The 27988-nt window shown below is 46.6% G+C and overlaps 1 protein-coding gene across 1 annotated transcript; it reads right to left on the bottom strand.

Annotated features, from left to right (window-relative positions):
* Positions 1–2701: 2701 nt before the first annotated feature.
* NUDC (nuclear distribution C, dynein complex regulator) lies at positions 2702–19869 on the bottom strand. The gene is made up of 9 exons (XM_074934200.1): positions 19699–19869; positions 15663–15740; positions 10326–10529; positions 9657–9743; positions 9131–9244; positions 8435–8629; positions 7303–7386; positions 6088–6206; positions 2702–4219 (listed from the first exon to the last, which is right to left on the bottom strand). The coding sequence occupies exons 1-9, from the start codon at positions 19795–19797 to the stop codon at positions 4168–4170; spliced, it is 1032 nt and encodes a 343-aa protein (XP_074790301.1). The 5' UTR covers positions 19798–19869; the 3' UTR covers positions 2702–4167.
* Between the last annotated feature and the right edge of the window lie 8119 nt (positions 19870–27988).

The following is a 27988-nucleotide window of genomic DNA, read 5'->3' as shown; positions in this document are numbered from 1 at the left end:
TCAGAGAGCCCTAACAGCCGGTTCTAAAACTGCTTCTAAATTTAACCACCGGTTCGTGCGAACTGGCTCCAGCTCACCACGGTACTGGTGGAGGTCTAAAGCTTTCACCATTACCAGGGATTGCTGACAATTTAGCTCTGGAAAAGTTTTTCCGCTGATGTATCAGGGCTTTTGGGAGCCTACTTACATCATGTGAAGTATGACTCCTGGTCCCAGTTAGCGTCTACAACATGTGTAACTAGACCGCACAGCTGCTTGGAACCAGAAACCCCCTTTCCCTGCTTTGGTTTATTTCACTCCAGCATGACCCATTCAGTTGGGGGTGTTGTTTTTACTGACCTTTCCCTGGTGGGAGTCAATGACACCTCAGCAGTGGCACAGGACAAGGTCAGCAGGGAGAAACACCTTCCATTCCGCTGGCTGGAAGGGTTGAAGTCCAGGGGCTTAGGCCTAAAGCCAAGCTTTGATTCACAAACACAACCTCGGATGTTAGCCTCTGCAGTCTATTCCCATAACTTGAGCAGGGTCATTCTCATGGGAGGGGTAGATTTCCCTGCACACATGAATAATAAAGCAGAACTATTCCCCTGAATCAACAGCAGCTACCTGCTAATGTGATGGGGGTGCTGCTGTAGCAGATTCTCTCAAATCCTGAGTGGCTGGCACTTAAAATGGGAAGTCTGGTGCCAGATTGGACTAGAAAATTGAGATTTAATATCTTAAGGGTATGGCTGAGGTTAACCACCATCATGTACTGTATAAGATGGGTTTTGTCCCCCAACAGCCATGAAGTGAACAAGAACAGCGGCTAAGGTCAGCGTCAGGCATTGTCTCAGTCAAAGCAAGGGGGAGGCTCTGTATTTAAAAAAAAAAAATTAGTAGAGGTGCTTGTCAAAAGGTTTCTCACGTCAGTTCTAGAGACAGCTGCATCCCAATGACTTTTGCTACCTTTGATCTGCTTATTTCCATTGCTGGGTTAGCAATAACTATTCTTAGGGCTGCCTATGGATGCGAGAGCCCTGCTTGCTGCGGACTGAACCCTGCTCCCATGTGGGGTTTGCACTATCTGAAGCAAGAGGTGCAGTTTGCTCATCTATCTTCCTCCTCACCTTTGATCTGACCCTACTTCCCTCCACAAAACAGGGTGACCGAACCCAATTTCTCCCACACCAACCCCTGCCAGCCAGGGATGAAGTGGGGCTGGTGAACTGAGGACGTGGTTCGAGGAGGGCGGTGCTACAGGCAGGTCTGGCCTCTGACCAGTCTCTGCCACCGCAACTGCACCTGCCAAAACTTGACTCGTTAGGAGGGGCCTGAGGCTGGAAGCTAAGCCTAGTGCAAGCATGGAGGTTAGCCTGGACTTTCCCACTGCTCCTGCTGTTCTCCCACCTCAAGGGATGGACAGAACCCGACAGGCACCTGCCCTCAATGACTTCCTCTTCCTCCCCACAGTTCAGCATCAGGGTAGGCTCTCAACACACATGCTGCAGATATACTGACCTGATATTTTGGCCTGCTGTACACCAGAACTGGGCAGAAAAGTTGGCATATATAAACCCTACATTCCAGGAACTTAATGTAGCTGCTCAGCCTGCACGGGAGAGAGAAATAATGCTTACACATGTCACGTTAGTGGCTGGCCCAGTCAGTTTTAATGTAAGACCCTGAAATACTTTTTTCTTATGTCTGCAAACTTGACTTCAGTGAGGGCAGAAACGATGAGAACTGGTGGTGAAGCAACAGCACAGCCTGTCCAGCGGGGGTGGAAGCTCAGGCAGAGAGTGTAAGGAAGCACCCCTGCACCTCAGAGTGGCAGTTGGCAGGGCAGGTGCCCAGCTCCATGCTCTCTGTTACAAGGCTGCTGCTGTAGGGGACTGTGCAGGCAGTACTGACATCTGGGGCCAAAATGTACAAAAGCTGAGACAGAACAGACTGGCCTTGGCTCAGCTGAGCGCAAACAAGCTGCCGTGTCCCGCTGCTATAAACCGAAAACAAACAGCCCAGGCACAGGGGCAGAGGGGACTTTACCCCTTTACCCAACTACCCGTTCTGTCAGTTTGACTAGCCCCTCCAGTGATACCAAAAGGCAACTTTTCCACTCCATCTGATATAGAGGCAGCTGATGTGAGAAATAAAGACCTGCTGCTCTAGCTCCATAACCACACCAGGGCTCAGGCCTAGTTCCTGCACAGCAACGTGTGTGGTGAAAAGAAGCCACCATGGCATGTTATGCACCAAGTCTTTTTCACAGGCGAAGCACTGACCAGGCAGGGGGGCAGCTACTTCAGATCGAGCACCAGGGCTGCTATAGGCAGAGGGTAGGCCAAAGAATAGGGCCGTTGGCCAGCCCGGACTAAAGTGTACAAGCTGGGCCCAGGCTCAGTCACAGGCCGAGCTGTGTGCTTCAGGTAGTGGCAAGTCAGAGGTGGTGCCTGGCCTTAGGCAAGCTGAGTGTTAAAAGTCCCAGATCAGCAGTGCACCAGCCTCTTCTTCCTGCAGACCCCACCTCATTATTGCTTTCAAATGTTTCAGACAGGGCACTGCAGCTCACAGTTGGTCCAGGCAGAGTTTGAGACTCCTTGGCCTAAAACCTCTCATCAATCCAGCCCTTAGTGTTCTCCATTTCCACCTTCTACTGCTTTCAGACCAGGTGCTGCCCCATTATCAATCCCCACTCTACTTACCACACAATTACACATGCACGTCACCCTATTTCCTTTATTTTACAAGTGCAGCTTTAACAATGATATGAACATGCAGAAAACAAGTTACTCAAGTCAGCAGCACCCCAGAGAGGAGAGAATGTAGGGGACACTTGCTGGCCAATCAACAGGTGAAAGAGAGGAGGCCTCTTGGAAAACACTAACTTGACATAGGTGGAGAGATCAAGCTTCCAGCAAGAGCGGTCACTGCCCAGAGGGCTACCTCCTGCCTACCATCCACCCCCTCCCTTTGCAACAGCAAGAGGGCCTAGGTGTTCCTCCTTCACAGGACAGCAGAATTTCAGCACACCCCTCTGTCACTTTAGTGACCTCTCCCCTCAACTCTGTAGTGAGCCGCTTGTCCCACTTTCACCAAGCCCAACAACAGCACTAAGCCAATCCCATGCAGTGGGCAAATCAGCCACTGAACCCTCCTCACTCCCCAGGCACAATTCAGCTCTAGGGCTTCCCCCAAGCTAGAAAGGCCATAAAGTCCCTTCCCCACTAATCTGATCAGCAGTGTGGGGACTAGTGGCGCAGTGTCTTCTGATAACTGAAATGGATTTGTACCAGTGTGGACTGGGAGGAGTAAAAAATCCTTCTCTGTTGTAGATAAAATGGTGTTTAATTGGCACATTAGCCTCTACTCCAAAGACCAAGGGTGAAGGCAGGCCTTATTGAGGAGCTCCCCCCACGGCAAACAGATGAAGGCTAGGAAAGCGTTACAGAATAAGCCAACTGTTCCTACAGGAGAGCAGAGCAGTCATGCAGGAAGAGTTAAGGGACTTACCCACTGTGAGCAGTGCTGTATTACTGAAGGTAGGATCAAGACCCCAAACGCCACAGCTGCTCCACTGATAAACACGGGGGGCTTAGCCAGGGTGCTGTGTCCTGTAAAAGTTTTACAGGTACAGCTTGCTTTGGAGCAGGTACATATGTGGGGAGGCGGGGGGAGAAGGAGAGAAGATGGAATTTTGCCCATAAAGGCTCCAGCTGCCCAGTTTCAAAGCAGGAGCTGGGAGGACAGCTGCATCAGCTGCCCTCCAGTCACAACTAGACTGGTTCTTAACCAAGGACTGGGGTTAGTGGGTCCCAAGAGGCAAGTGACAGTCCCACGAGATGTTCAAACATTGCTTTAGCCTGACTTGCCTAGCCTTTTTTGCTTTACTTCCTCCTCTCTGCCAAGCAAGGTCCTCGGGATCTATATAAATGTGAGCCAGCTGGCTACGGGTCTGACAGGCGCTGCTGCTGCTGCAAACTGATACAAGGGCCTTGCATTGTGCTGGACTGACAACAACAGCGAGGATGCCAGTCATGAAGCTGCTTCCGTGGCAAGTTCACTTGGGGACGACAGGAGTGTTTACTCGCCCAAGGTCAGGAGATGACCCTTCCCTCCCCCCGACCCATGCACATCCTGCCCCATTCCATGGTATGCCTCAAGGGGGTGGAGGGGGAAAAGAGGGGCTCAGTTGAATTTAGCCTTTGAAAAGTCCATTTCTGGATGCTGCTCCATGAACCTGTAAGAAAGAAAGGTGCACAAGTGAATGAGCTAGGTAGGCTGCATGCTACATGTTACTCTGCAACATCAAACACACCAGAGAGCATGACATTTCCTAGGCACTGTTCAATCTATCCTCACAACAGCCCCTGTACAGTGGGGAGGCATTAATCGCTGCTTCCACATAGGAAGAGGATAGCAATGCCCCCTCTGCTGTCACTTTCACTTGCTATCATGATGGCTGCTGCCCTCCCCTTCCCCAGGCCTGCAGGTCTCACATTAGCCATGTTGATTTGCAGAGCTTCCCGTGCAAGGAACCCTGGACACCACCTCACTCCTTCCTGCTCCTGTTAGTAATATCAGTAACGTTACCCAGTCATCAAGGCCAACAGGTGTAAACGAGCAACGGTTATTAATGGGTCACACCCTTGGGAACTATTACCTTCAGGCCAGACACGTAGCAGCTACGATGTTGATAATGGGGGTGAGGGGATTCTGATCGAACCTTAGACGTATTACTTAGTCATACATATTAGTGGGGATGTTGGGGATGTCTCCGCTACTGAGGTAGTGAGAATAGTAGCAAGAGAAGGATAGCACAGAAACCCAGCTCCAGTAAAGCTAGGCCAAACCCTGCCCAAATGTACAGCTCTTCCGGCAGCTTTGATTAGCTTCATGCTCCGTCTGCCGCTGCAAGCAGGTTTGGAAATACTGCATCATGCAATGTGAACCATAATGTACAAGGAGGCGACCCACCAATGTAGTTGAGCACGATGCAGCCGCTGGCTAGGCAGAGGGCTACATGCAACCACAGCCCCATTCTGCACGACGCTGGAGAAGTGCCATTGCAGCGGCACTTCTTTTGTATGTCCGCAGAGAGGACTTTGTTGCCAGAGAGCAGGAATGTAGCTGGACATCACCAAAGCCCACTATGGGCTGGACAGTCTAACCTTCATGCCCATTCTCCACCAGTCAAAGAACACAGAGACTAAGCTTATGGAGAACATTCAACAAGTGGTCTTGTGTACAAGAGATCCTGTCTACACTGCTCAGCGAAGCAAGGGCAAGCCCAGATTCTTGGTGAGAGGAGACCATCTCGGTTTCGGGTCTGATGTACATTTTGGAACAACAAGTCATCTCACTAGAAGCACACAGCACATAACCCTGATGGACCTTTAGCTTGAACAAGCCCCTGTGGTGCTGATCAAAAAACTACATCAGGTAGTACTGCCAGTAAAGTCTGCAGAAAAACCAAGGAAGGCGAGATGGTAGCAGGAGAAACTGTCCTGCTAGACTAATCCTTGTTTCACCCCAGGGAAAAGAGGTAGTTTTGCATTTACAAGGGGAAGCTGCACAACCTACAGTTACCCTTCGTCTCATCACCAGCAGATGTGGGCACTGACCCCATATGGCCTTATCAGGAAAGTTACTCACAGGAACTCCAAGGTGCAGTTACGCCAAACAGGGCTATAAAGATATAAACGTGCTATTGGCTTGGAGACAGCTGTCTAATGTAGGATGTGTGGGGGAGGAAAGATTATCTGGGCTACTAGGTTGAGGGAGATTAATGAGCTTTTATGTGATCTCACTGGCTCCACAGAGACAATACCTCCAGCCCAGACACCACCTGCTGTGTCTTACTCCCTGCACTTGAAGCTAGCCCTAGAGCAGAGCTGTGCAACACAGCACAATTCATGGAGGGTCAATGTCTAAAACATTGCAACTGAATTCTGCACGTGAATGCAGACAGGTTCCAAGGCCAAACCTGTCTCACACGCCATCAGTCATTCTCCCTCCTCCCATTACTCCATGACATATGGCTGACACACAAAATTGCTCAAGGGAGGTGGGGAAGAAAGTACCCATGGATGAATTCTCTGTACGCACTTTTTCAGTATATCCTGCTTCTTCTGTTCATCAGATGTGGGGAGCCCCATGGATTTCTGACGTTGATCATACATCATTTTCTCCACCATGCTGCGAGTTTCACTGTCCAGGTCTGACAACTAAAACCCAAAGAGATTCTGTTATAGATGGAGGAACAAACCACAGGCCCCATGGCCTACATACAGAACCTCTGCTTACAGTGAACTAAGACACAGTAAAATTTCAATGCACTATAGCATGCAAACTACAGACCTACTTATATAGAAACTGACCTGTAAATCCAACAGCAAAACCTTATTGCAGTGAGTGCAGGATTCAGTTTGCAGGGTAGCTTTGAAGTAGCCAATATCAGCTCATGCTTTTGAATTATTTAACTTGCTAGATCACCTCTTTCTAGTTATGCCATCCATAACCCCGGTCAGGGAATACACTCACAAAGTCTCTCACAAATATTCAGTTAGTCATACTCTGATCCAAAAAAACTGTTCCATGAGGAGGCAGCATGTCTCCTCATGTTCCTTTTAACATGCTCCCTACACCACTCCAGGTGAACACTCACTGGATTCTATAGGAGCAAACTTTTCTGGAGTAACACTGAACTCATGAAAACAACAAGGAGTCCGGTGGCACCTTAAAGACTAACAGATTTATTTGAGCATAAGCTTTCGTGGGTAAAACCTCACTTCTTCAGATGCATCTGAAGAAGTGGGGTTTTTACCCACGAAAGCTTATGCTCAAATAAATCTGTTAGTCTTTAAGGTGCCACCGGACTCCTTGTTGTTTTTGTGGATACAGACTAACACGGCTACCCCCTGATACTGAACTCACGGTATCAGAAGTCAGGGGAAGGGGTTTTCCTTACACAGAGCAGAGGTTTCTTCTCAGACTAATGCAACATTGTCACCATGGGCAGTGGCAAGTTTACACCTTATTTTCCCAGGACACAAGAAATTCTACAGTCCCACTTCTAATTCAGACCAGGTCTCTCATGGGGCACTGAGACGAGTTGTGTGCCACACTTCTTATAGTTCCACAGGTCAACATTTCTCCCAAGTCTTCATCCCCTTTGGATTCTGTGTTCTTTGGCCCCATTTACTTTGCTTGCAGATTGAATACATGGTAGAGGCCAAAAGGTTTAAGAAACCTTGATCACAAGTTGATCACCGTACACAGCCCCTGTTCACTATGGCTAATGGGGTGACAAACAGATATTACCTTTGAGTTCTCTGGGTTAATTTTCTTGGTGTTGATTTCTGGGTCCGTGGGGACTAGCTTGCTCCACCATTCCATCTTGTTGATCTAAAAAGAGGGGAGGAGGCAGTAAAGAACACTTCACAAAACAGCACGTTCTCTGAAAATGCTCATCTGGGATATTTAGGTGGGTTACTTTTTTGTTACAAAGAAACAGAGTTACTGGAATCAAACCCAGCTCATGTAGCCCTTAAATGACAATGACCGCCAGAAGATAAAGCCTGGGTATAAGGTGGCTTTCCCATTCTCAATCACCGCAGTTTAATCCCAAATGGCGGGAATTACCAACGCTAGCAACAATCTGCAAGGAGACAGCGTCCAGAATGGGCAAACCCATGCTCCTATTATTAATCAACTGCAACTGAAATGACATAAAAGGAACACTGCCACACTGAAACCTGCCAGCACATGACACACCAACTGTGCCCAGATGTTCACATACCACAGGTGAAAGACAGACCAGAACTTTGCTCCAATAATACACCCAACTTTAAAGAAAAGCAGACTCCATTCTCAAAGAGTGAATGACCAATCCAGGAGCACGGATCAATTAAAAGTTACAGCTGAAGATCTGGTCAGACTCTAGTCCTCAATACACTGATGTTCCTAAGTGGAGCAGTATATAGGCTCAAGCAATACTGTACCAAAGAACAGGAGTGGAAGTACAATCTTAACTCTCAAGGTTCCTGGCTCTAGGGGATGTATAACAGACATGAGCCTGAATGCTATCACTGATTCATCCTGCTGTACCTTGTACCGGATGTGAGAAAAATTTCCAGACCTGAGCCATTCTTTTTAGGTGACAAAACTGAGGCCTGGTCTACACTAGGAAATCAGATCAGTATAACTATGTCACAGTAAAAAATCCACACCCCTGAGCAACACGATTAAACTAACCTAACCCTAGTGTAGACAGTGCTAGACCGATGGGAGAATTCTCCTGTTGATCTAGCTACCTCCTCTCAGGGAGGTGGAGTACCCACTGCTGCACCATTTTAAGTGTAGACATGCCCTGAAGAACTGTCCGAGATTGAGGTGTCAAAATACTGTGTGTATGGATCACTGGTCTGACCCAGTATGGCATTTATGTTCTTACCTTCTCCAGGTGCACGGTGACTATTTTACCATCCTCAATCAGCCAGGAGCTCTCCTCCACCTTCACTTCATTGTATAGATCTCCTTCAATCACTGGGGGGTGACCCTTCAGCCCCACTTTCAGGTGCCGTCTCTGAACGTCCACCACCACATCCTTCCCCTTCAGCCGGAAGCTCACCTTGAATGGGATGGCCAGCTGGACAGGACAGAGAGAGAGAGAGAGAAAGGGGGATCAGAGAGATCTCTCACTTCCCCTTGTGTTACTGCTCCAAGACTTTCTACCTTGAGTTCATCTGAGCTACATGGTATATGCCAGAGTAGGACATGCTCTTTGTGCATTAAATATATGGATTCTGTGGGGGCTGAAGCAGACATTTGGCAAGATGATGCCTGACAGGTCTCAAGTGGGTTGCACAGGATGAGCAAACTATGAGTGCTGTCTCACTTCAACAAGGTCAAGATTGAGGCAGAATGACAAAAGGGCCTCAAAGCATCTTGTCTACTAAGCTCTCTCCTTCTATGGGTGTGCTACAGCTGAACACTGTTACTATTATCTTCTTGGACAACCAGAATACAAAGCATATCATTGAGCTAGCTGACCTTGTTACTCATCAACAGCTCCACAGTTCATAGCAGTGCCTGCCCTCAAGTTTCAAGGCTAGAATTCCTCACATCCCCAATCAAAGGCAGCACTTACATCCAGTTCAGAAAGGGTCTGTGTCCACCTATAGTTTGGAAGGTCAGCCCCATTCCCAGAGTTTGGTTTAAGTTTTCCTTTATCCTTCTCATCTTCTTCTTCGTCATCAGTCTCCTAAACAGACAATTTAAGCATCAGTAAAGAGGTTTTCTAGCCTGCATATACATTTCACTAGTAAGAATGGCTCTTTAAATTCATATGGGATTTTCCAGTTAATTATGTTTTTTGATGCCCAAGGCACTCCACATAGATCCAGTCTGGAATTAGAGGGCAGAGATTTCCTTTTAAAGCATCAGATTTTTAAAAAATTAGGGAATGTCTTTGAGAATCTGTTGCACTCTCCAAATGGGCAGGGAGTAGAGATGGCAGAAGCACTGAAGACCTCCAGCGCACGCTCTCACAGAAAGCGGACGCTCCGCACTGTTCAAATGGCATACTCCTCCACATACCGAGAGGCCACCTCAATGTTGTTCAGATGCACACTTCCTCCTCCCCAGAACTGAGAAAGTCTCTGGGAACACATTACCTGTTTGCTGGGCTCTGGAGATTCCGTTTGATTCTCACAGGGTTTCACTGAGACATCTTTGGGCTCATCTTGTTTTCGCTCTTTTTTCTGTTTTAAAAAAAACCCCAAACCCCCAGACTGATTATCTGATGTCTGTGAAACTCTGACAAGTAAAATGTACTAATACAGCACTAGGTGGCCCCATTTCCTTCTATAGATAAAGCTGCAGACCTGTGCATGACTCAGAACTACAGGAAACTTGGGGGGGTTTCCAGCTCTACTGCACCACATAACAGGAAAGCCCCACTCTCCGAGAGGCAGTCTGGCATGGTGTCAGCCCTCCTCTGCTCCTTTCCCCAGTGTAACTGCACAGAGAGTTACTCAGAGACCGTGCCAGAGCGCTCTGTTGCAATAAGAGCACTTGCTGAGGGAACTGGGACAAAGTAACCTGTAAGAGAACCAAGGAAAAGAAAGATTGGACAGGTTTAGATTAATTTGGAAATGCAACAGCTGCTCCAGCCTGGTATTCTGGATATTTGTACAAGCACAAAGCTTCTAACTGAATTATACCAGTCACTGCTGATTGGGCTGCACACAAGCCAACAAAGAAGGCTGGCTCTAGCCCCAGACAGTCTCCTTTGAAAAGGCAGATGTGTGTGTGCACACACGTGCACCATACTGAGCTCTCACCTGGTCAATTTCCTGTTGCAACCTTTCCGCCTCTTCCTCTGTAAGCTCCTTGATCCTTGGCTCATTATCTTCCTGTTTCTTTTCTTTAGCGAGTTTGGCAGCTCGCTCTGCCTTTTCACACCGTTCTGCCTCTTGCCGGGCCTTTTTCTCCTTCCGCTCTTTCTGAGCCAGCTTGTTGTGGTGGTTGAACGTCTCTGTGATTAACTGAAAGAAAGGAGCCCAATGATGGAGGAGTTTTAAGACTTCACCATACTCCCGAACCTGGATGGCAGCAGCTGAAGGGAGACTTCACCTCCCTTATAAGTCTACTGCAGAGCAGACACGTTCCCCAAAAGCACTGACCTAGGGATATTTCCCCCTCTTTTCATTCCAGATTTGAGGTGGTGTCTGACAGAATATCTGGGAAAGTTCAAAATACTTTCCAAGTCCCTGCCCATAGGAGAAAAGTACTCCCTGAGCTGGATTCTCCATTGCCCTGTACCTTGTGTAGTGTAAAATCCTACCATTTGATTTGGCAGTGTTTAACAGCTACTTTGCAGAGGTGAAAGTGCAATGGAGATTCAGGACCCTAGTTTGTATATTCAGCTCTGTGCCAAGGATTTGTAGTCTCACCTTAAACTATTCATGTAGTCTCTGTGCCTCACTCATCTGTAAAATGAGAAGAATACTGTCCTAACTCACAGAGGACCAGGAGGCTCTGATAACTAGTGTTTGTCAATGCTTTGAGATACCCCCCGTGGAAGAAGTTATAGGAGTATAATAACTGGATCCGGATGCTTTCCAGGTGGAGTACACTGAAGACCTTTCCCATCTGAAGCATCCCCATATACTAGATGGATAATTATCCAATTTAATATTTAGATGGTAAGCTATTTAGGGTGGAGAACTTGCATTCATACTATTTTTTGTAAACACCTTGCATTGTTGGCAGAATGGGGAGGGGGGGAATAACAATGAATACTTAAAAACCTAGAAGCATCAATTTTTACCTGAAAGGTATAGTTTGTGGGAGAGAGATTTTAAAAATTTGAAAAAACCAAATTATATTGCTTGGGAACAAGTTACCATATAACCCTGCCCCAGGAGCACCCAAGAAAGGCAGAATATCAAGGTCTGTGATGTAAATGGCTGCACTGCTTGGAGGAAGAGTTGAGTAAACAGGCAGGAAGCCAGAGAAATAACCCAGCTGTTGATAATGCCAGAGGTACTGTGCAAGGCAGCATGTAGTGAAAACATAGTTCTGCTATGGAAGACACACAAGCTCTTCAGACAGGAAGGAGAACATCTGGGGAGAATGTAATGCAGGGCAGGTGGGAGCAATGCTGGGTACCCCTGGTAACCATCACAGATAGGAATCAAGAGGAGGGGAAGAAGAGATTCCTTATATCAAAGGGTATGAGTTTAATCAGAAGAAGTGCCAAGGATGTGATTGGCACTTATCAGGGTGAACTAGCCCAAAGCAGCTCAGAGATTCTGGACCTCAGCAAATTATACAACTGACTGCAAACCAGTACAGGGGGAGAAAGATACAATTATTATTAAATCTTTATGTACACAGCAGGAGTGCAGTACTCTGTTCCCTCTAAGCTGAGGGGCCACCCAGGAGTGAATCACGCACTTGATTAGCAGAGCCACGGCAGCATGTGCTCAGGTGGCCCTCCCCCCACTGCTCTGCAGTCACATTGCTCCTGCCCTCTACCTTGGAACCCCTGGACAGCTGCTCCTGGGACCCTCCTGCTTGCTGTGAGGGGGGGGGACAGAGGGGGTGCCAATATCAGGGTGTCCTGCTTCCCCTGCCTCTCCCCCCGCCAATGTACCCCATCTCCACAGAGGGGGAGGAGAACACAGGGCTCAGGAGCAGGAGAGCTGCTGTGATGAGTGAGTGCCTTAAAGAGATAACGCACGGTCCCTGACTTCCCCAGCGGCCAGCGCATGCACACTCTCTGACACATTCACCTTCCAACACATACTTGTGTTGTTGTTGGTACTTCCTGCAGTGCACATATATTCTATGTAATTTTATTCTTTCAAAGTGCTACTATTTTAGTTTCTGGACTGGTCTATGCATTTCATAATTTTATTTCTTTTATGCTTAAAATTTAATTCTTTGAGTAGTGAGTTCTAAAATGCATAATTATCCCTATGGTAATTAATATATATCTCTCTAGGCTTTTTGTTTCTACTGGTGACACAGATCTGCACATTACCTCAATATTGGTGCACATAACAAAATTTATTCCACACATGGATGGAAAAAATTAGAGGGAACACTGGCCTGTAGCATCTTCTTTGATATGATATTCAAAACACACTCCCTCTGTTGTATACATAGAAGTGGAATTGAGTCTCCAAAAAGCCAAAAGGATGGTACTACTAAAATAGCATTCTAATTCATTTGGGGAAGGGAAGTGAAAAGGAGACAGGTGTGTCACAGGGTAACACTGGCCCTTTAAGAGGGAAGAGGCCAGTGCAACTGCAACTGGTCAGTTGACCCCAAATTAGGCTTAAGAGAGGGCATCTGGGCACTTGAGGGCAGGAGATTGGGAGACTCAGAACAGGTGAATGGTGCCTGAACCTGAGAGCATGCAGCAAGGAAAAGGTGGCAGGAGTTGCTTGGAAGAGAGCTGAATTCATATAAGAACTGGAACAGAACTGCTGGTGAGAACTGATTGAAGTGGGGAATCCTAGATGAGTGGAAGGCTTGGGTAGTGGCTCCTAGGAAAAAGGGGATGATACAGCTTGGTGAGGGGAAGCCAAGCCTGGAAGAAAGAGGGTTGATGCAGAAAGTGGATCCCCTGCCAAGGGGCAGGACTTACAGGAAGGGAGGCCTGGAGGAGAGGAACACTGCAGGAGGGGGAGCTCTTAGGGCAAAGACCTGAGTGAAGGGCTGCAAGAAGACTGGTCACTCTCAGGCAGGAAGGCCTGGAGAGAGGGACTCTAGACTGGTGTAAAAAACTTGGAACAGAGTGCTGTTATTGACTTGGGTCGGTGATTTGGCAGAGCTAAACCTGAAGAGGGGAATTGGGGGGGGGGGGAACCCACTGTATCTTCATATGTTTACTGTGGAAACTGCAGAATGGCTTTATTACAAGGTTTTTGGGGAATTACTGCAATGGTGTGTACCAGTTATGCCCAGGGCAAGTTTTGTATCAGAGACAGACTACATTCCCTTCATGTGTGGATAAGAAGGAGAAACTGAGGCTGGGAGAACCTGTCAGGCCACAGCCTGTTGTGGGGGTGCTGCTTGAGGTGGAGCTGCCCTATGAAAAGATTTTCTCCAGAATCTTTCTCCCTCCACAAAAGAGGATTCAACATTATGGTTTTCCTGCCTCTACAGCTAGTCAAATTCCAAGCTATGATCCCAAAGAGCTGTGTGAAAGAGGCTCAGTGTTCTTTCCCAAACAGAGGTGGGAGAAGCATGCTATTTCTGTCCACCTAACCTACATCTCAGGAGAGTCAGGGGCTGAGATCAGGACACTGATGCATACCCAGCAGCAAGTGGCAGGGTGTTCTGCAACCATTTGACGGTGGAATTGGCTCTATTTCAAATGTTGGAAGACCCTTAAAGTTGCTTCAGCATTTGAATAGCCATGACCAGAAGCACAAAATATGTATTTGCATGTAGTATCGTTTACTGCCTGTATAGTGACTTGTCAAAGACTTGTCCTTACTGAGGAATGAATCCAAAGTGAGGATGATAATTTTAAAAACCAAACCTTCAGTCAAACACAGGAAGGTTCTTTTAAAAAAAAAAAATGGGGAGGGGTGTCAGTCATCTGAAACTATCAGGAGTGCTACTCACATTTTCTTTCTATAACTATATGCCAATCTTTGTGATCTTGAAGATTTCTAACTCGTCTCTCCCCAGACTGAGGGGGGGGAAGAAGAGTTAATCATTTGCATCAGTTTCATCCTAAAGCTTTTTCCATTTCATAGATTATGCAGCATTGACAAAACCATATGGCAGTGGTTCCCAAATCATAGAATCTCAGGGTTGGAAGGGACCTCAGGAGGTCATCTAGTCCAACCCCCTGCTCAAAGCAGGACCGATCCCCAATTAAATCATCCCAGCCAGGGCTTTGTCAAGCCTGACCTTAAAAACTTCTAAGGAAGGAGATTCTACCACCTCCCTAGGTAACACATTCCAGTGTTTCACCACCCTCTTGGTGAAAATTTTTCCTAATATCCAACCTACACCTCCCCCACTGCAACTTGAGACCATTACTCCTTGTCCTGTCCTCTTCTACCACTGAGAATAGTCTAGAACCATCCTCTCTGGAACCACCTCTCAGGTAGTTGAAAGTAGCTATCAAATCCCCCCTCATTCTTCTCTTCTGCAGACTAAACAAACCCAGTTCCCTCAGCCTCTCCTCATAAGTCATGTGTTCCAGACCCCTAATCATAGGCCAAACTCTGGCCTTCAGATCAGCAGTGGTTGGTAGAGCACTTAACTGTGGCACACAGAGAACTTGTTAAACTGCATTAAAGCACCTACAAATATATTAATTTCCCAATACTGATTTTTTTTTCTTCCATGCAAGAATGGCTGTAGTTGCTGGCCACAGATGTTATTCAATAGCCAGTAAAAGGGGATGTGATCTGTATGGAAATTAATGTTTCCATGAGATGTTACTAAGACATAGTCCACAATGTGAAGAAGTTTGGAACTCCTGCTATGTAGCTAACTACAGAAGGCATTCAGAAAGTTTGGGTACTTCATATTTGAGCACTTAGGTCTGTTGTGAGATTAAATATGAAATGTAGTACTCTGCAGTAGGGTCAGGAATGCCAGCCTGCTGAAAACTGAAGGGTCCAGTTCTCCCACACCCACACAGCAACCACCAGCCTCACACCAACACTGTCATATCCTGCAGCTCAGAGACAAAGTGGTAACTGCATATGCAGTGAGACGGACTTTGTGCTTTTTCTGAAATGAACAAACAAGGTAACCTGGGGTTATCAATCCTGCGGTGTCTGTCACAGTTAAATCAGTATGTCTGGCAGGCTTGCTTTCCAAACAAGCCTTTGGCCAGAGCATAGCCAAAAAAACCAACAACCTTTCACCACTGATGCCACTCACACAAGCAAACATGCTCAGCTGTGGATGGGGCAGTTTATTATTACCTTGTTTCCTTAGTATGTTTCAGCAGTTTCACAGAAAGTCAGGCCCACAGAGCAGTAAAAAGAATCTGATGGCAATAGGAGAGCATGTGGAGGCAGAGCGGTAACTGGAGAATATGGAGAACTCAGTCTGCCACAGAAATGAGTGTTTCCAGATAGAGCAAGCTATGCTCTATATATGTAAGAAATCAATCATGAAGATATCAGGGGAGTTACCTTCTCTGCTACTCCCTCTTCTCCTCCTATGAAGAAATCAGTTTTACGTCTGAGGAAACTGAAGAACGTGTTCACAAGCTGAAAGACAAAAGACAGTTTCAGGAGACTTGAAATAAAGATTTCAACTTCCCAAGAGAAAACAAACAAAATAACTTGGCCTGCCAGGACACCAAACTGCCACCAGATCGAGAGATGCTAGTTCCCATCAGTACTTCTCCTCTCAGTAAGGAGAGATGTTTTTTGATGTTCTGTACTGTAATCCCCAGCCAAGTCTACTTGGAGATCTGTTTAAATCTTGACATCAAACTCCCGTACCTATTTGTCAGATAAATAATTAGCATATTCTGCAAAGATATGCCTTCTGGATTCTCTACCTTCAAGAGATTTTCATGAGATTATACAATGGGCAAGGACTGAAATTCCTTTTGAAGTCACCTTCCCTTAGAAGCACCATGACTACTATAGTTACAGTGGGGGCTTCTAGAATTATAACCTTAAAACTATCTGGTGTGTGAGGGTTGTTTTTTTTTTAAAATAACTCTCAAACTTAGGTCTCTTTGCTCATGTAAAAACCCCAGTAGTTCGTTCTCTCTCTCACCCCAAGTCATTCCTCAGCTCTGAGCAATACTGTAGTAGCCATAGGAGACCTTATGTGATCAAATCTTATGTCTTTTTTTTAAGAGAGACTACAGCACACTTATTTAAATATGAAGAATTATAAACTGCAGCTATACTTGTAAGAAGTAAAGCACATGTGAATCAGTATCCTAGACTTCACTAAATAAAGAAAATTAATCTGTAAAATTTTGTAATTAACAACGGCCAACAATGCAAACTAGAACAGGAGTACTTGTGGCACCTTAGACTAACAAATTTATTAGATGGGTTTCAGAGTAGCAGCCGTGTTAGTCTGTATCCGTAAAAAGGAGCACTTTTGGCACCTTAGAGACTAACAAATTTATTAGAGCATAAGCTTTCGTGAGCTACAGCTCACTTTATCGGATGCATAGAATGGAACATACAGTTAGATATACACACAGATAAGTTGGAAGTTACCATACAAACTGTGAGAGGCTAATTAGTTAAGATGAACTATTATCAGCAGGAGGAAAAAAAACATTTGTAGTGAATCAGGATGGCCCACTTAGACAGTTGACAAGAAGGTGTGAGATACTTAACTTAAGGAAATAGATTCAATATGTGTAATGACCCAGCCACTCCCAGTCTCTATTCAAACCCAAGTTAATGGTATCTAGTTTGCATATTAATTCAAGCTCAGCACTTTCTCGCTGGAGTCTGTTTTTGAAGCTTTTCTGTTGCAAAATTGCCACCCTTACATCTTTTACTGAGTGGCAACAATGCAAACTAGGGTCTTAATACCTACTGCACTGGTTTAATAAAGCCAACCTGTTGCACAGCTGCAAGAAAAGTCTGTAGGTCTTGAAATAGTTGTTTCAATCCCTTATCACTTTTTCCTAATCTTATTAGTATCACACTAAACTTTTTTTTTTTTTTTTAAACACAGTCTGGTAAATGAGAACTATTTGTGCAAGTACTCTCATTTCCAGGCCCTAAACCAAGAAAAGTTCTTACTGTCCAAGGAAAGGATACATGGACTCAATAGAAGCAGACAAACAGATGCTCTAATATGGCACAGCTAAAGGATAGCATTGCATAATGGTCCAGATGCATGGGATGCAAAAAGGAATTGCTTCCATCGGACATCTGTAGGGCCATACAAAATTCACAGCCATGAAAAATGCATCAGGGACCATGAAATCTGGCCACCCGCTGTGAAATTTGGTCTTGTGTGCTTTTACCTTATACTATATAGATTTCACAGGGGAGACCAGAGTGTCTCAAATTGGGGGTCCTGATCCAAAAGGGAGTTGGGGAGGAGGGGTCACAAGGTTATTTGGGGGAGGGGGGGTGTCACACTACTGGTCAGCCTTCTGCACTGCCTTCAGATCTGGGCAGATGGATGGTGCTGTTAGCCGGGCGCCCAGCTCTGAAGGCGTGCCCCGCCAGCAGCAGTGCAGAAGTAAGGGTGGCAATACCATCCACCCTTACTTCTGTGCTGCTGCCTTCAAAGCTGGGTGGCCAGAGAATGGCAGTTGCTGACTGAGGGCCCAGTTCTGCAGGCAGCAGTGCAGAAGTAAGGGTGACAATACCATACTACACCATCCTTACTTCTGCGCTGCTGCTGGCGGTGGCTCTGCCTTCAGAGCTAGGCTTCCAGCCAGCAACTGCTGCTCTCCAGCTGCCCAGAAGTAAGGGTAGCAGTACCCTCCCCTCTGCAATAACCTTGCAACCCCCCAACTCCTTTACGGATCAGGACCCCTAAAATCACAACACCATGATTTAAATAGCTGAAATCCTGAAATTTACTAATTTTTAAAATCCTATGAATGTGAAATTGACCAAAATGGACCTTTAATTTGGTAGGGCCCTAGACATCTGACAAGACTAGACTACATAGGTATGTTTCAGCATGGCAATTTCTGCAAGAAATTTAAAATTTCTGGGAGATGGTAGAGGAAAGGAAAATAGTGCTCACTGAGACTAAATCCTACCCACACCTCAGCTAAAAGCTATACAATGTCAGTAGGAAGTGCTGTTGCTGCTATGGTTTCCCTGACTGATGTGGGCAGGGACTTGATCCTGAAACCCATAGTAACCTCACCATCCTATTTATCTTCCTAGGTCATTTGAAACACCATGTAACAGTCATCATAACATTTTGGGATGACTGTCAGAAACGGCTCATGTTTAAACAATTTTGCTTGTATCAGGGTTGCGACGCTAGAAGCTGGGACTGGATGACAGGATGTATCACTTAATAAATTGCCTTATTCTATTCACTCACTCTGAAGTGCCTAGCACCAGTCACTGTTACAAAATAGGATACTGTGCTAGACGAACCATAGGTCTGACTCAATATGGTTTTTCTTAGGGTCACAACTCTCCAGGGATAGGACTCAATGACATGATTGACAAACAAGTAACCTGCCATATAGATACTAATATATGTAATCATAGAATATCATGGTTGGAAGGGACCTCAGGAGGTCATCTAGTCCAACCCCCTGCTCAAAGCAGGACCAATCCCCAATTTTTGCTTCAGATCCCTAAATGGCCCCCTCAAGGATTGAACTCACAAACCTGGGTTTAGCAGGCCAATGCTCAAACCACTTAATGTAGCTGTGTTGGTCCCAGGATATTAGAGACAAAGTGGGTGAGCTAATATATTTTACTGAACTGGGATGATAATTTCCAGACCTGAAGAAGAGGTCTGTGTGGCTCCAGGGCTTTTTTCTCTCGCTAATAGAAGTTGGTCCAATAAGAAAGATTACCTCACCCACCTTGTCTCTCTAATATAGCTACTCATTCAACTTTTTATATTACATCCCTTTGCTTGTATTTTGTCTATTGAAATTGTAACATGGGTGTGGATTTTGTCTTCTTGGCTGTCTCTGAAAGCCCATACATGTCAATAGCACCATCTTAATGAGAAATACATTCAAGTTAATGTCTTCCAGCCATTACCCCAGGCACCCTGAGTCCTGGGGACTCTAGCGGAAGCAATAACAACGTGTGTAGAGGCTGTTGGCAAACAGCAACATGGCAACCTCTGGGTGACCAACAGGAGCATGCCTGCCTCTGAAACGACTACCCCAGCCGCAGACCCAGGACACAAGCACCATACGGACCCCTTCCTCTTTATTAAGAATCACCGTTTCTCTACCAGAGTCGCCAAGCACGAAGGCAGGAGGGGAAAGAACGGGCACATCAGATGGGGGGGGGGGGCAGAGGAGAACCACATGGCTTAATGCAGCCACCAGAGCACGTGCACAGGAGCTTTATTCCAGACTCATCTCCAGGGGGCTCCCAACCAGGGTGGGGTGAGCCCTGCACCCCAGCTCGCCCCGCCCCCGTTCCCATTCCACGCGGCCCCGGAACAGAGTTCGGAGCTCAGGGGGGAGGAATCGAAGGTGGGGGAGGGGCGGCCTGACGAGCGCGTCCATCCGGCCGTTACCTCCCGCACGCCGCCCTGGTGCTGCTGGGCCATGGCCAACAGCATCCCGTCGAAGCGCTCCTCCTGCTCCGCCGCATCCGCCGCGCTCGGCCCCATCATTATCCCGTCCGCCGCCGCTGCTACCGCCGCCGGTGCCTCACACAGGAACCGGAAACCCCGCCACCACTCGGCCGCTGAGCCCGCCAGCCAATCCTCGCGCCCAAATCCCCCCAATCCGCTAGTTGATTGGCTGTCGCCGCGGCCAATCCACGGAGAAGAGGCGGGAGCCTCGGCACAGGTTCTGCGCTTGGCGTTGGTTTCTATGGTTACTGACAACGTCCGGGGCCTTCCAGAAAAATCTGCGCAGGGGCCGCGTAGTCCCAAGGGGGAGGGGTCAAAGGTCAGGGGTTATAGGGGCGTGAGGGGCGTAAAAGGTCCTGGTTCTGGGGTGGGAGCCCTAGGGTGTCCGGGGGGCTCCTGTATTAGGGTCAAAGGCAGAGGCATGGTGGTAGATGCCTCTGATGGGGTCAAAGGGGAGGAGTCATGGGCCTTGGTGATCAAAAGGGAGAGGTTATGGGACTCCATGTTCCTGGGAGGGCATCGTGGGGGTTGAAGGGGGGGGGGTGGGGTGCTACCTACCAAGGGAGGGCTATGTGGGGAGGGGTACCACACTTTCTGCTCATTCCACTTGGGTAGGGACTAGAGGAGATTGTTTCCTTTCCCTCTCCTCACGGGCCCGGCGGCCTTGATGTCTGGGTTGCAAACGCTGTGAGGGAACGTTTAAACCAGGGCTTCTCAAACGCCTCCAAAGGATAGGTCAGCCTCACACGTGGAACCAAGGGCAAAGAAGCAAAACCAAGAAAGACAACTCTCTGTTGCTCGAGGGCAGCCAGATTGCTGATGACAAGCTTGCGTACTGACAGAAGGAAGTAACATGTTCCTGTCTCTAATCACAATGAAAAACACCAGGAGCAGCAAACACATGACCAAGCTGATGCATCCACTTCAATGGTCAAACAGGCTGCTGTCGATAAAGGATGGTATCACTATAGTCACTAGAGGAAATGGCTCCTAACTCTTACCATACTGCTATTAGTAACCCGGACCAATTTCATGACTGAGGCCTGGAAAGACAGATCATTCTCTTAAGCGACATCCGACGTGTCACCCTTTGTATGGACCAGTTTCTCTCTGTTTTTACCCTTTCTGGGCTACTCTGCTCGTTGCTGAGGCACCTACACAATTTAGTGATTAAATTGCTTCGGTCTTTTTGACCACAGTGTGACTGTATCAGGTTCCCCTCTTCTTGTGCACTGGAATGGGAAGGCAAAATATGGGCTCTTTTTAGACCTCTGCAAAACAGTGGGGTGGAACAAGAGATAAATGCCAGGTCCGTTTGTTCTGAGTGCAATATATCTGATCAAAACAAAGCGCCCCATTTTCACTCTGCTCTGCTTCAGAGAGATCTCGGTGCTTTCCAGTGTTAGTGGTACAAAGAGGCTACCTTGGGGAGATGTTTGTTTAATGATCTAAGAATCAGTTTTGAAATATTGGGATTCCTTGGAACTGCAGGTACTAATAATTAGGCTCCCTTCAGCCCTTTGTTCTTCAGAAGAAGTTAAATTTATTTCTATGCAGTTTGCTACATGTGGGTTTTTCAGACAAGATCTTCAAAATCCAATGGGATGATTTTCAGAGGTGGTCAGCATCTGAAGCTCCTCTTGACTTCACTGAGTGCTCAGCCCATCTGAAAATCAGGTCATAAGGCCCTTTCAAGCTGCACTTTCAGTAAGAACTGTGGATTTGTCTCACTGTCCTTAGCCAAAATCTCCGTTCCACTCACTGTTGAATACAATATGTGCTGACTATCCACTGCTGTGAGAGCCTTCAGCATGAAAGCTGCTGTAAAAATGACATCCAATAATATGCTGTAAGTGCAGTTCAAATAGAGGTTAGAAGGAGTTTGGAAATGTGGAGGTACTCCTTTGGGTGAAATTTGTGTTTGTGTTTCCTTATCTTGTTGGTTGCTCAGATTTTGGAGGGGAGAGAAAAGCTGAAATAGTAGTTGGTTAAGTAGGTTCTTATATTTTCACTCACAAATCCATTGCTATTTGATCTTTTAAATCCAGGGCTGAAAAAATTAAGCAACATGTATGTATCATATTGAAGAGAAAATATCTACGTTAGGGTTCCTTGGAGATGATGTGTAGTAATGTGGAATTCGGGATTCTTAGTGGTGATTGTGATTCAGAAGATGGAGCTCTTCCTTCTGAAGCAGTTCTGAGCTAATGCTCCAGTATGGTATTAGGAGGTCTTGTGCTGCTGGAAGTGCCATCTTTAGGAAGAAATGTAAAACTGAGGTCCTGACCATTTGTGATCACTAACAGTTCCATGGCACATTTTGCAAAGGGGGCCCAGTGTCCTGTATTTATTTATTTATTTAGAATCATAGACTATCAGGGTTGGAAGGGACCTCAGGAGGTCATCTAGTCCAACCCCCTGCTCAAAGCAGGACCGATCCCCAATTAAATCATCCCAGCCAGGGCTTTGTCAAGCCTGACCTTAAAAACTTCTAAGGAAGGAGATTCCACCACCTGCCTAGGTAACGCATTCCAGTGTTTCACCACCCTCCTAGTGAAAAAGTTTTTCCTAATATCCAACCTAAATCTCCCCCACTGCAACTTGAGACCATTACTCCTCGTTCTGTCATCTGCTACCACTGAGAACAGTCTAGAGCCATCCTCTTTGGAACCCACTTTCAGGTAGTTGAAAGCAGCTATCAAATCCCCCCTCATTCTTCTCTTCCGCAGACTAAACACCCCCAGTTCCCTCAGCCTCTCCTCATAAGTCATGTGTTCCAGTCCCCTAATCATTTTTGTTGCCCTCCGCTGGACTCTTTCCAATTTTTCCACATCCTTCTTGTAGTGTGGGGCCCAAAACTGGACACAGTACTCCAGATGAGGCCTCACCAGTGTCGAATAGAGGGGAATGATCACGTCCCTCGATCTACTGGCAGTGCCCCTACTTATACATCCCAAAATGCCATTGGCCTTCTTGGCAACAAGGGCACACTGTTGACTCATATCCAGCTTCTCGTCCACTGTAACCCCTAGGTCCTTTTCTGCAGAACTGCTGCCGAGCCATTCGGTCCCTAGTCTGTAGCGGTGCATTGGATTCTTCCGTCCTAAGTGCAGGACTCTGCACTTGTCCTTGTTGAACCTCATCAGATTTCTTTTGGCCCAATCCTCCAATTTGTCTAGGTCCCTCTGTATCCTATTCCCTACCCTCCAGCATATCTACCTCTCCTGCCAGTTTAGTGTCATCTGCAAACTTGCTGAGGGTGCAATCCACACCATCCTCCAGATCATTTATGAAGATATTGAACAAAACCGGCCCCAGGACCGACCCTTGGGGCACTCCACTTGATACCGGCTGCCAACTAGACATGGAGCCATTGATCACTACCCGTTGAGCCCGACAATCTAGCCAACTTTCTATCCACCTTATAGTGCATTCATCCAGCCCATACTTCTTTAACTTGCTGGCAAGAATACTGTGGGAGACCGTGTCAAAAGCTTTGCTAAAGTCAAGGAACAACACGTCCACTGCTTTCCCTTCATCCACAGAACCAGTTATCTGGTCATAGAAGGCAATTAGATTAGTCAGGCATGACTTGCCCTTGGTGAATCCATGCTGACTATTCCTGATCACTTTCCTCTCCTCTAAGTGCTTCAGAATTGATTCCTTGAGGACCTGCTCCATGATTTTTCCAGGGACTGAGGTGAGGCTGACTGGCCTGTAGTTCCCAGGATCCTCCTTCTTCCCTTTTTTTAAAGGTGGGCACTACGTTAGCCTTTTTCCAGTCGTCCGGGACTCCCCCTGATCGCCATGAGTTTTCAGAGATAATGGCCACTGGCTCTGCAATCACATCCGCCAACTCCTTTAGCACTCTCGGATGCAACGCATCCGGCCCCATGGACTTGTGCGCGTCCAGCTTTTCTAAATAGTCCCGAACCACTTCTTTCTCCACAGGGGGCTGGTCACCTCCTCCCCACACTGTGCTGCCCAGTGCAATAGTCTGGGAGCTGACCTTGTTCGTGAAGACAGAGGCAAAAAAAGCATTGAGTACATTAGCTTTTTCCACATCCTCTGTCACTAGGTTGCCTCCCTCATTCAGTAAGGGGCCCACACTTTCCTTGACTTTCTTCTTGTTGCTAACATACCTGAAGAAACCCTTCTTGTTACTCTTAACATCTCTTGCTAGCTGCAACTCCAGGTGTGATTTGGCCTTCCTGATTTCACTCCTGCATGCCCGAGCAATATTTTTATACTCATCCCTGGTCATTTGTCCAATCTTCCACTTGTAAGCTTCTTTTTTGTATTTTAAATCAGCAAGGATTTCACTGTTAAGCCAAGCTGGTCGCCTGCCATATTTACTATTCTTTCTACACATCGGGATGGTTTGTCCCTGTAACCTCAATAAGGATTCTTTAAAATACAGCCAGCTCTCCTGGACTCCTTTCCCCCTCATGTTATTCTTCCAGGGGATCTTGCCCATCAGTTCCCGGAGGGAGTCAAAGTCTGCTTTTCTGAAGTCCAGGGTCCGTATTCTGCTGCTTTCCTTTCTTCCTTGTGTCAGGATCCTGAACTCGACCATCTCATGGTCACTGACTCCCAGGTTCCCATCCACTTTAGCTTCCCCTACTAATTCTTCCTGGTTTGTGAGCAGCAGGTCAAGAAGAGCTCTGCCCCTAGTTGGTTCCTCCAGCACTTGCACCTGGAAATTGTCCCCTACATTTTCCAAGAACTTCCTGGATTGTCTGTGCACCGCTATATTGCTCTCCCAGCAGATATCAGGGTGATTGAAGTCTCCCATGAGAACCAGGGCGTGCGATCTAGTAACTTCTGCGAGTTGCCGGAAGAAAGCCTCGTCCACCTCATCCCCCTGGTCCAGTGGTCTATAGTAGACTCCCATCACCCTTGTTGCTCACACTTCTAAACTTAATCCAGAGACTCTCAGGTTTTTCTGCAGTTTCATACTTGAGCTCTGAGCAGTCATACTGATCTCTTACATCATTACATAAAATACCGCAATCCTAACTCAGACAAACATACTGACTTCAATGGGAATTCTGCATAATTCAAAACAGTGAATCTAACTAACTTCTCTCTGTCCAGGTTCTTATAACGTGCTCACCATCATAGTATCTGAGTCCCACTGCAGGAGAAGGTGAGAGGTTCTGCCATTAAGTTATTTCCTCCTGTGATGCTGGTAGATCAGATGCCAGCTTTTGCCAAGGCTGAAGATGTCAGCTGAGCACTGACAGATAGGTAGACAGCTGGAAGGAAACCAAACTAGCTCACCTGTATGTTAATATTATTCAAGATAGGTGTTAGACTTGTAAAGACATGTTTAGTTTCTGTAAAATGCTTGTAAATTGCTGTATGCATTAATCTTACTTGTAATGTCTGTATCCCATTCTATAATGTAATATGTCAGTTTTACTTTATAGCTGTAAAATGTTGCTCTGAATTTGTGGACCCAGGCAGGAGGAGTGGTTCCCCCGCCCATCAAGAAGGGCTATCAAAACTAAGTGGACCATTGTGAAACATCACGATACAAGGACTGGATTAATGGTCCTCTCACACCTATGAAGGTGCTATGTGCAAGGAAGCTCATCTCATCAACTTGGATTATGAAAGGAAATGTAGATAGCTGGCACAAAAATCTGTCGTCTCTTTGCTGTTTGGACTCTCAAAGGGCTGGAGCTAGGAAACTAGCAGAGATCCTCGGGGTCAACTTGGGTTAGCCCTAAAAGACATTTGGTTCTGACAGATTACTACATCTGTCACCTTTTGAAACCATAGACTGTAACTCATGTATGTATATCTGTTGCCTGCTTTAACCTGCAAATAACTCTCTTTTTTTTTCCTAGTTAATGAATCATTAATTAGTTTACTATAGGATTGGCTACAAGTGTTATCTTTAGTGTAAGATCTGAAATACAAATTGACCTGGGGTAAATGACTGGTCTCTTGGGACTGGAAACAACCTGAATCTTTTTGTGATCTTTGGTGTATGGCGACCAACTATCACTCATCCAGCTTGCCTGGGTGGCAAGATAGACTGGAGTGCCCAAGGGGACTGTCTGGGACTCCATGGTAAGATTGTTATAGTGCTTCAGGAGTTCACATTTGTTACTGAGTTGGTGAAATTTAATTATTGAACATACAACCGGTTTGGGGTGTTTGTCTGCTTTTTGACAGTCTGCCCTGAGGTTGGCACTTATGGTCGTGAACCACTCCAGACAGCATGACACCTCCCCCTCTGATCCTGCTGCTAGAGGTAGAGAGCTATAAAGCTTGCCTGGGATGCAGGACTCCTGAAAGAGCAGTCAATTTTCCTTTCTTTTGCTAAATGCTAACTCTGGTCACAGAGCATCTGATTAGGCAGGTTTGCAGCCCTTTCTCCAATGATATGCCATCTTAGATGGCTTTCTCTTCAGTTCTGCCTAATCTGATCATAATAGCTCATATGTAACCCAGACCTTCCTCTAGCTCTCTTATCCTGGTTTTAATTCCACAGTGAGATTTGTGGATTCTGGCACTGATCATATAGCAAGACATCTGGGGACAGAAGTGCTGATCTTATTTTATTCTAATTTCATGCAGAGAGTAAATCAATGAGAGCTCAAATCAACCCTTTACTACTTACAATGCTGGTCTGGTGGACAGATGCCCGTGACTCAACCTGTCTAAATGAACCTATTAACATTATGAAAATTACACCGTTTACCATTGGGAGAAGGGGGCCAGCAGTCATTATTTTCCTAAGACTTTTCATAGTTTGGTGATCTCCACTGGGCACCTCTAGTGACAAAAAGTTCCCCTCTGCCCTGCACTGGGGAAGTGGATGTCTTCTGCTCCCTTGTAAACATGTCATCTACCTCTTTCTTCACTCCATTAGGTCCCGCTCTGTATTCCCACCTAGCTTTCCCAGCTGCTTCCCTCCCACTCACTAAGGCAAGGAACTAGACAGCATGGCTCTTCCTTCCTTCATGTTCTTTAGGATTGGGCTCCAGGAGCCTGGATGGGATAGGGGTTTCAACTAAGTGACTTCTTCCTGCCCTAGAAATTCATCTGAGTCATGGCACTCAAGTTCAAGTTGCAGTGGGGGAGATTTAGGTTGGATATTAGGAAAAACTTTTTCACTAGGAGGGTGGTGAAACACTGGAATGCGTTACCTAGGGAGGTGGTGGAATCTCCTTCCTTAGAAGTTTTTAAGGTCAGGCTTGACAAAGCCCTGGCTGGGATGATTTAATTGGGGATCGGTCCTGCTTTGAGCAGGGGGTTGGACTAGATGACCTCCTGAGGTCCCTTCCAACCCTGATAGTCTATGATTCACTCCTTGAAATGTGAAGACATATCAATCCATGTATCTAACCTGTGTCTAATGCAATTCCTGTCTATAAACTGATGAAATTTCCAGGGAAATCAAGACAAAAAGTAAAAAGACCCTCAGACTCCCCTGTATTTCCCCCCTCCCTGAAACACGCAAGAATACCTGAGGCTCCAGCCTTCCTCTGAGTACTAGAGATGCCCTTTGTAGTTCGTTGGGTTTCTTTTCTTTATCTGCAACAACGGCAGCCTGTTGTCAACAAGGTTAAACAAACAACCTGCTGATAAAATGACTTCCAGGTTGCTCTTTCCAAGGCCAGAGTTTACAGGCTGTTTTGCTACTGGTCTCTTGCTCCAGACAAGGGGGGGTGGGTGGGTGTGTGTGTGTGTGTGCGAACTCTTTGGCAATGACACCTGTCATATAGCATTGCCTGATTACATACCTGGGGCCTTGGTGCCATGGTACGGGCAAGGTTAATGACTTCATTTATACTGTTTGAGTGGCCTTCTTATCTGGATTACCCAATCTGTCATCCCGATCCTGTTCCATCCTCCTGGCCCCAACTGGCACTTTCATTGAGAAAACTCTTATCGGCACCACGTGGAGGCCCCACTTCCCTAGCCAATTAGTCCAGGGTCGAGTTGTTTTTCAATGAATGCTGCTCGGTCAAAGAGAGGTCAAGGCTGCTAAGGGGGTGTTTCACTGATCAGAGTCTTATAAATAGAGCCAGGAATAACAGCCAAGGAGGTGAGAGGAGCTACTGAGCTGGGAGAAGCAGGCTGCAGTCAGAGAGCTTTGATTGATACAGCAGCATTTGCAAGGGACTAGTCGTGCTCACAGATCCATCCGGCCAGGTGCACAAGAGTTTCATCCTCCTTGGGACCTGACAGGATCCGCTTGCCAGGCTCAGCA

Source organism: Natator depressus, chromosome 19 (genome assembly GCF_965152275.1).
Source record: "Natator depressus isolate rNatDep1 chromosome 19, rNatDep2.hap1, whole genome shotgun sequence".
In the NCBI taxonomy this organism is placed as follows: Eukaryota; Metazoa; Chordata; order Testudines; family Cheloniidae; genus Natator; species Natator depressus.
The sequence above is the reverse complement of the archived record's forward strand: the minus strand, read 5'-3'. Positions and strand labels throughout refer to the sequence as shown.

Bases quoted from the DNA above. Each gene is read 5' to 3' on its own strand.
- NUDC (XM_074934200.1), bottom strand. From the start codon at position 19,797: ATGATGGGGCCGAGCGCGGCGGATGCGGCGGAGCAGGAGGAGCGCTTC. The intron at 9,744-10,325 runs GTGAGAGCTCAG...TTTTTAAAACAG, and splicing joins TGCAACAGGAAATTGACCAG to AAAAAAGAGCGAAAACAAGA. The intron at 6,207-7,302 runs GTAATATCTGTT...TTTGGGTTTTAG, and splicing joins TTAACCCAGAGAACTCAAAG to TTGTCAGACCTGGACAGTGA.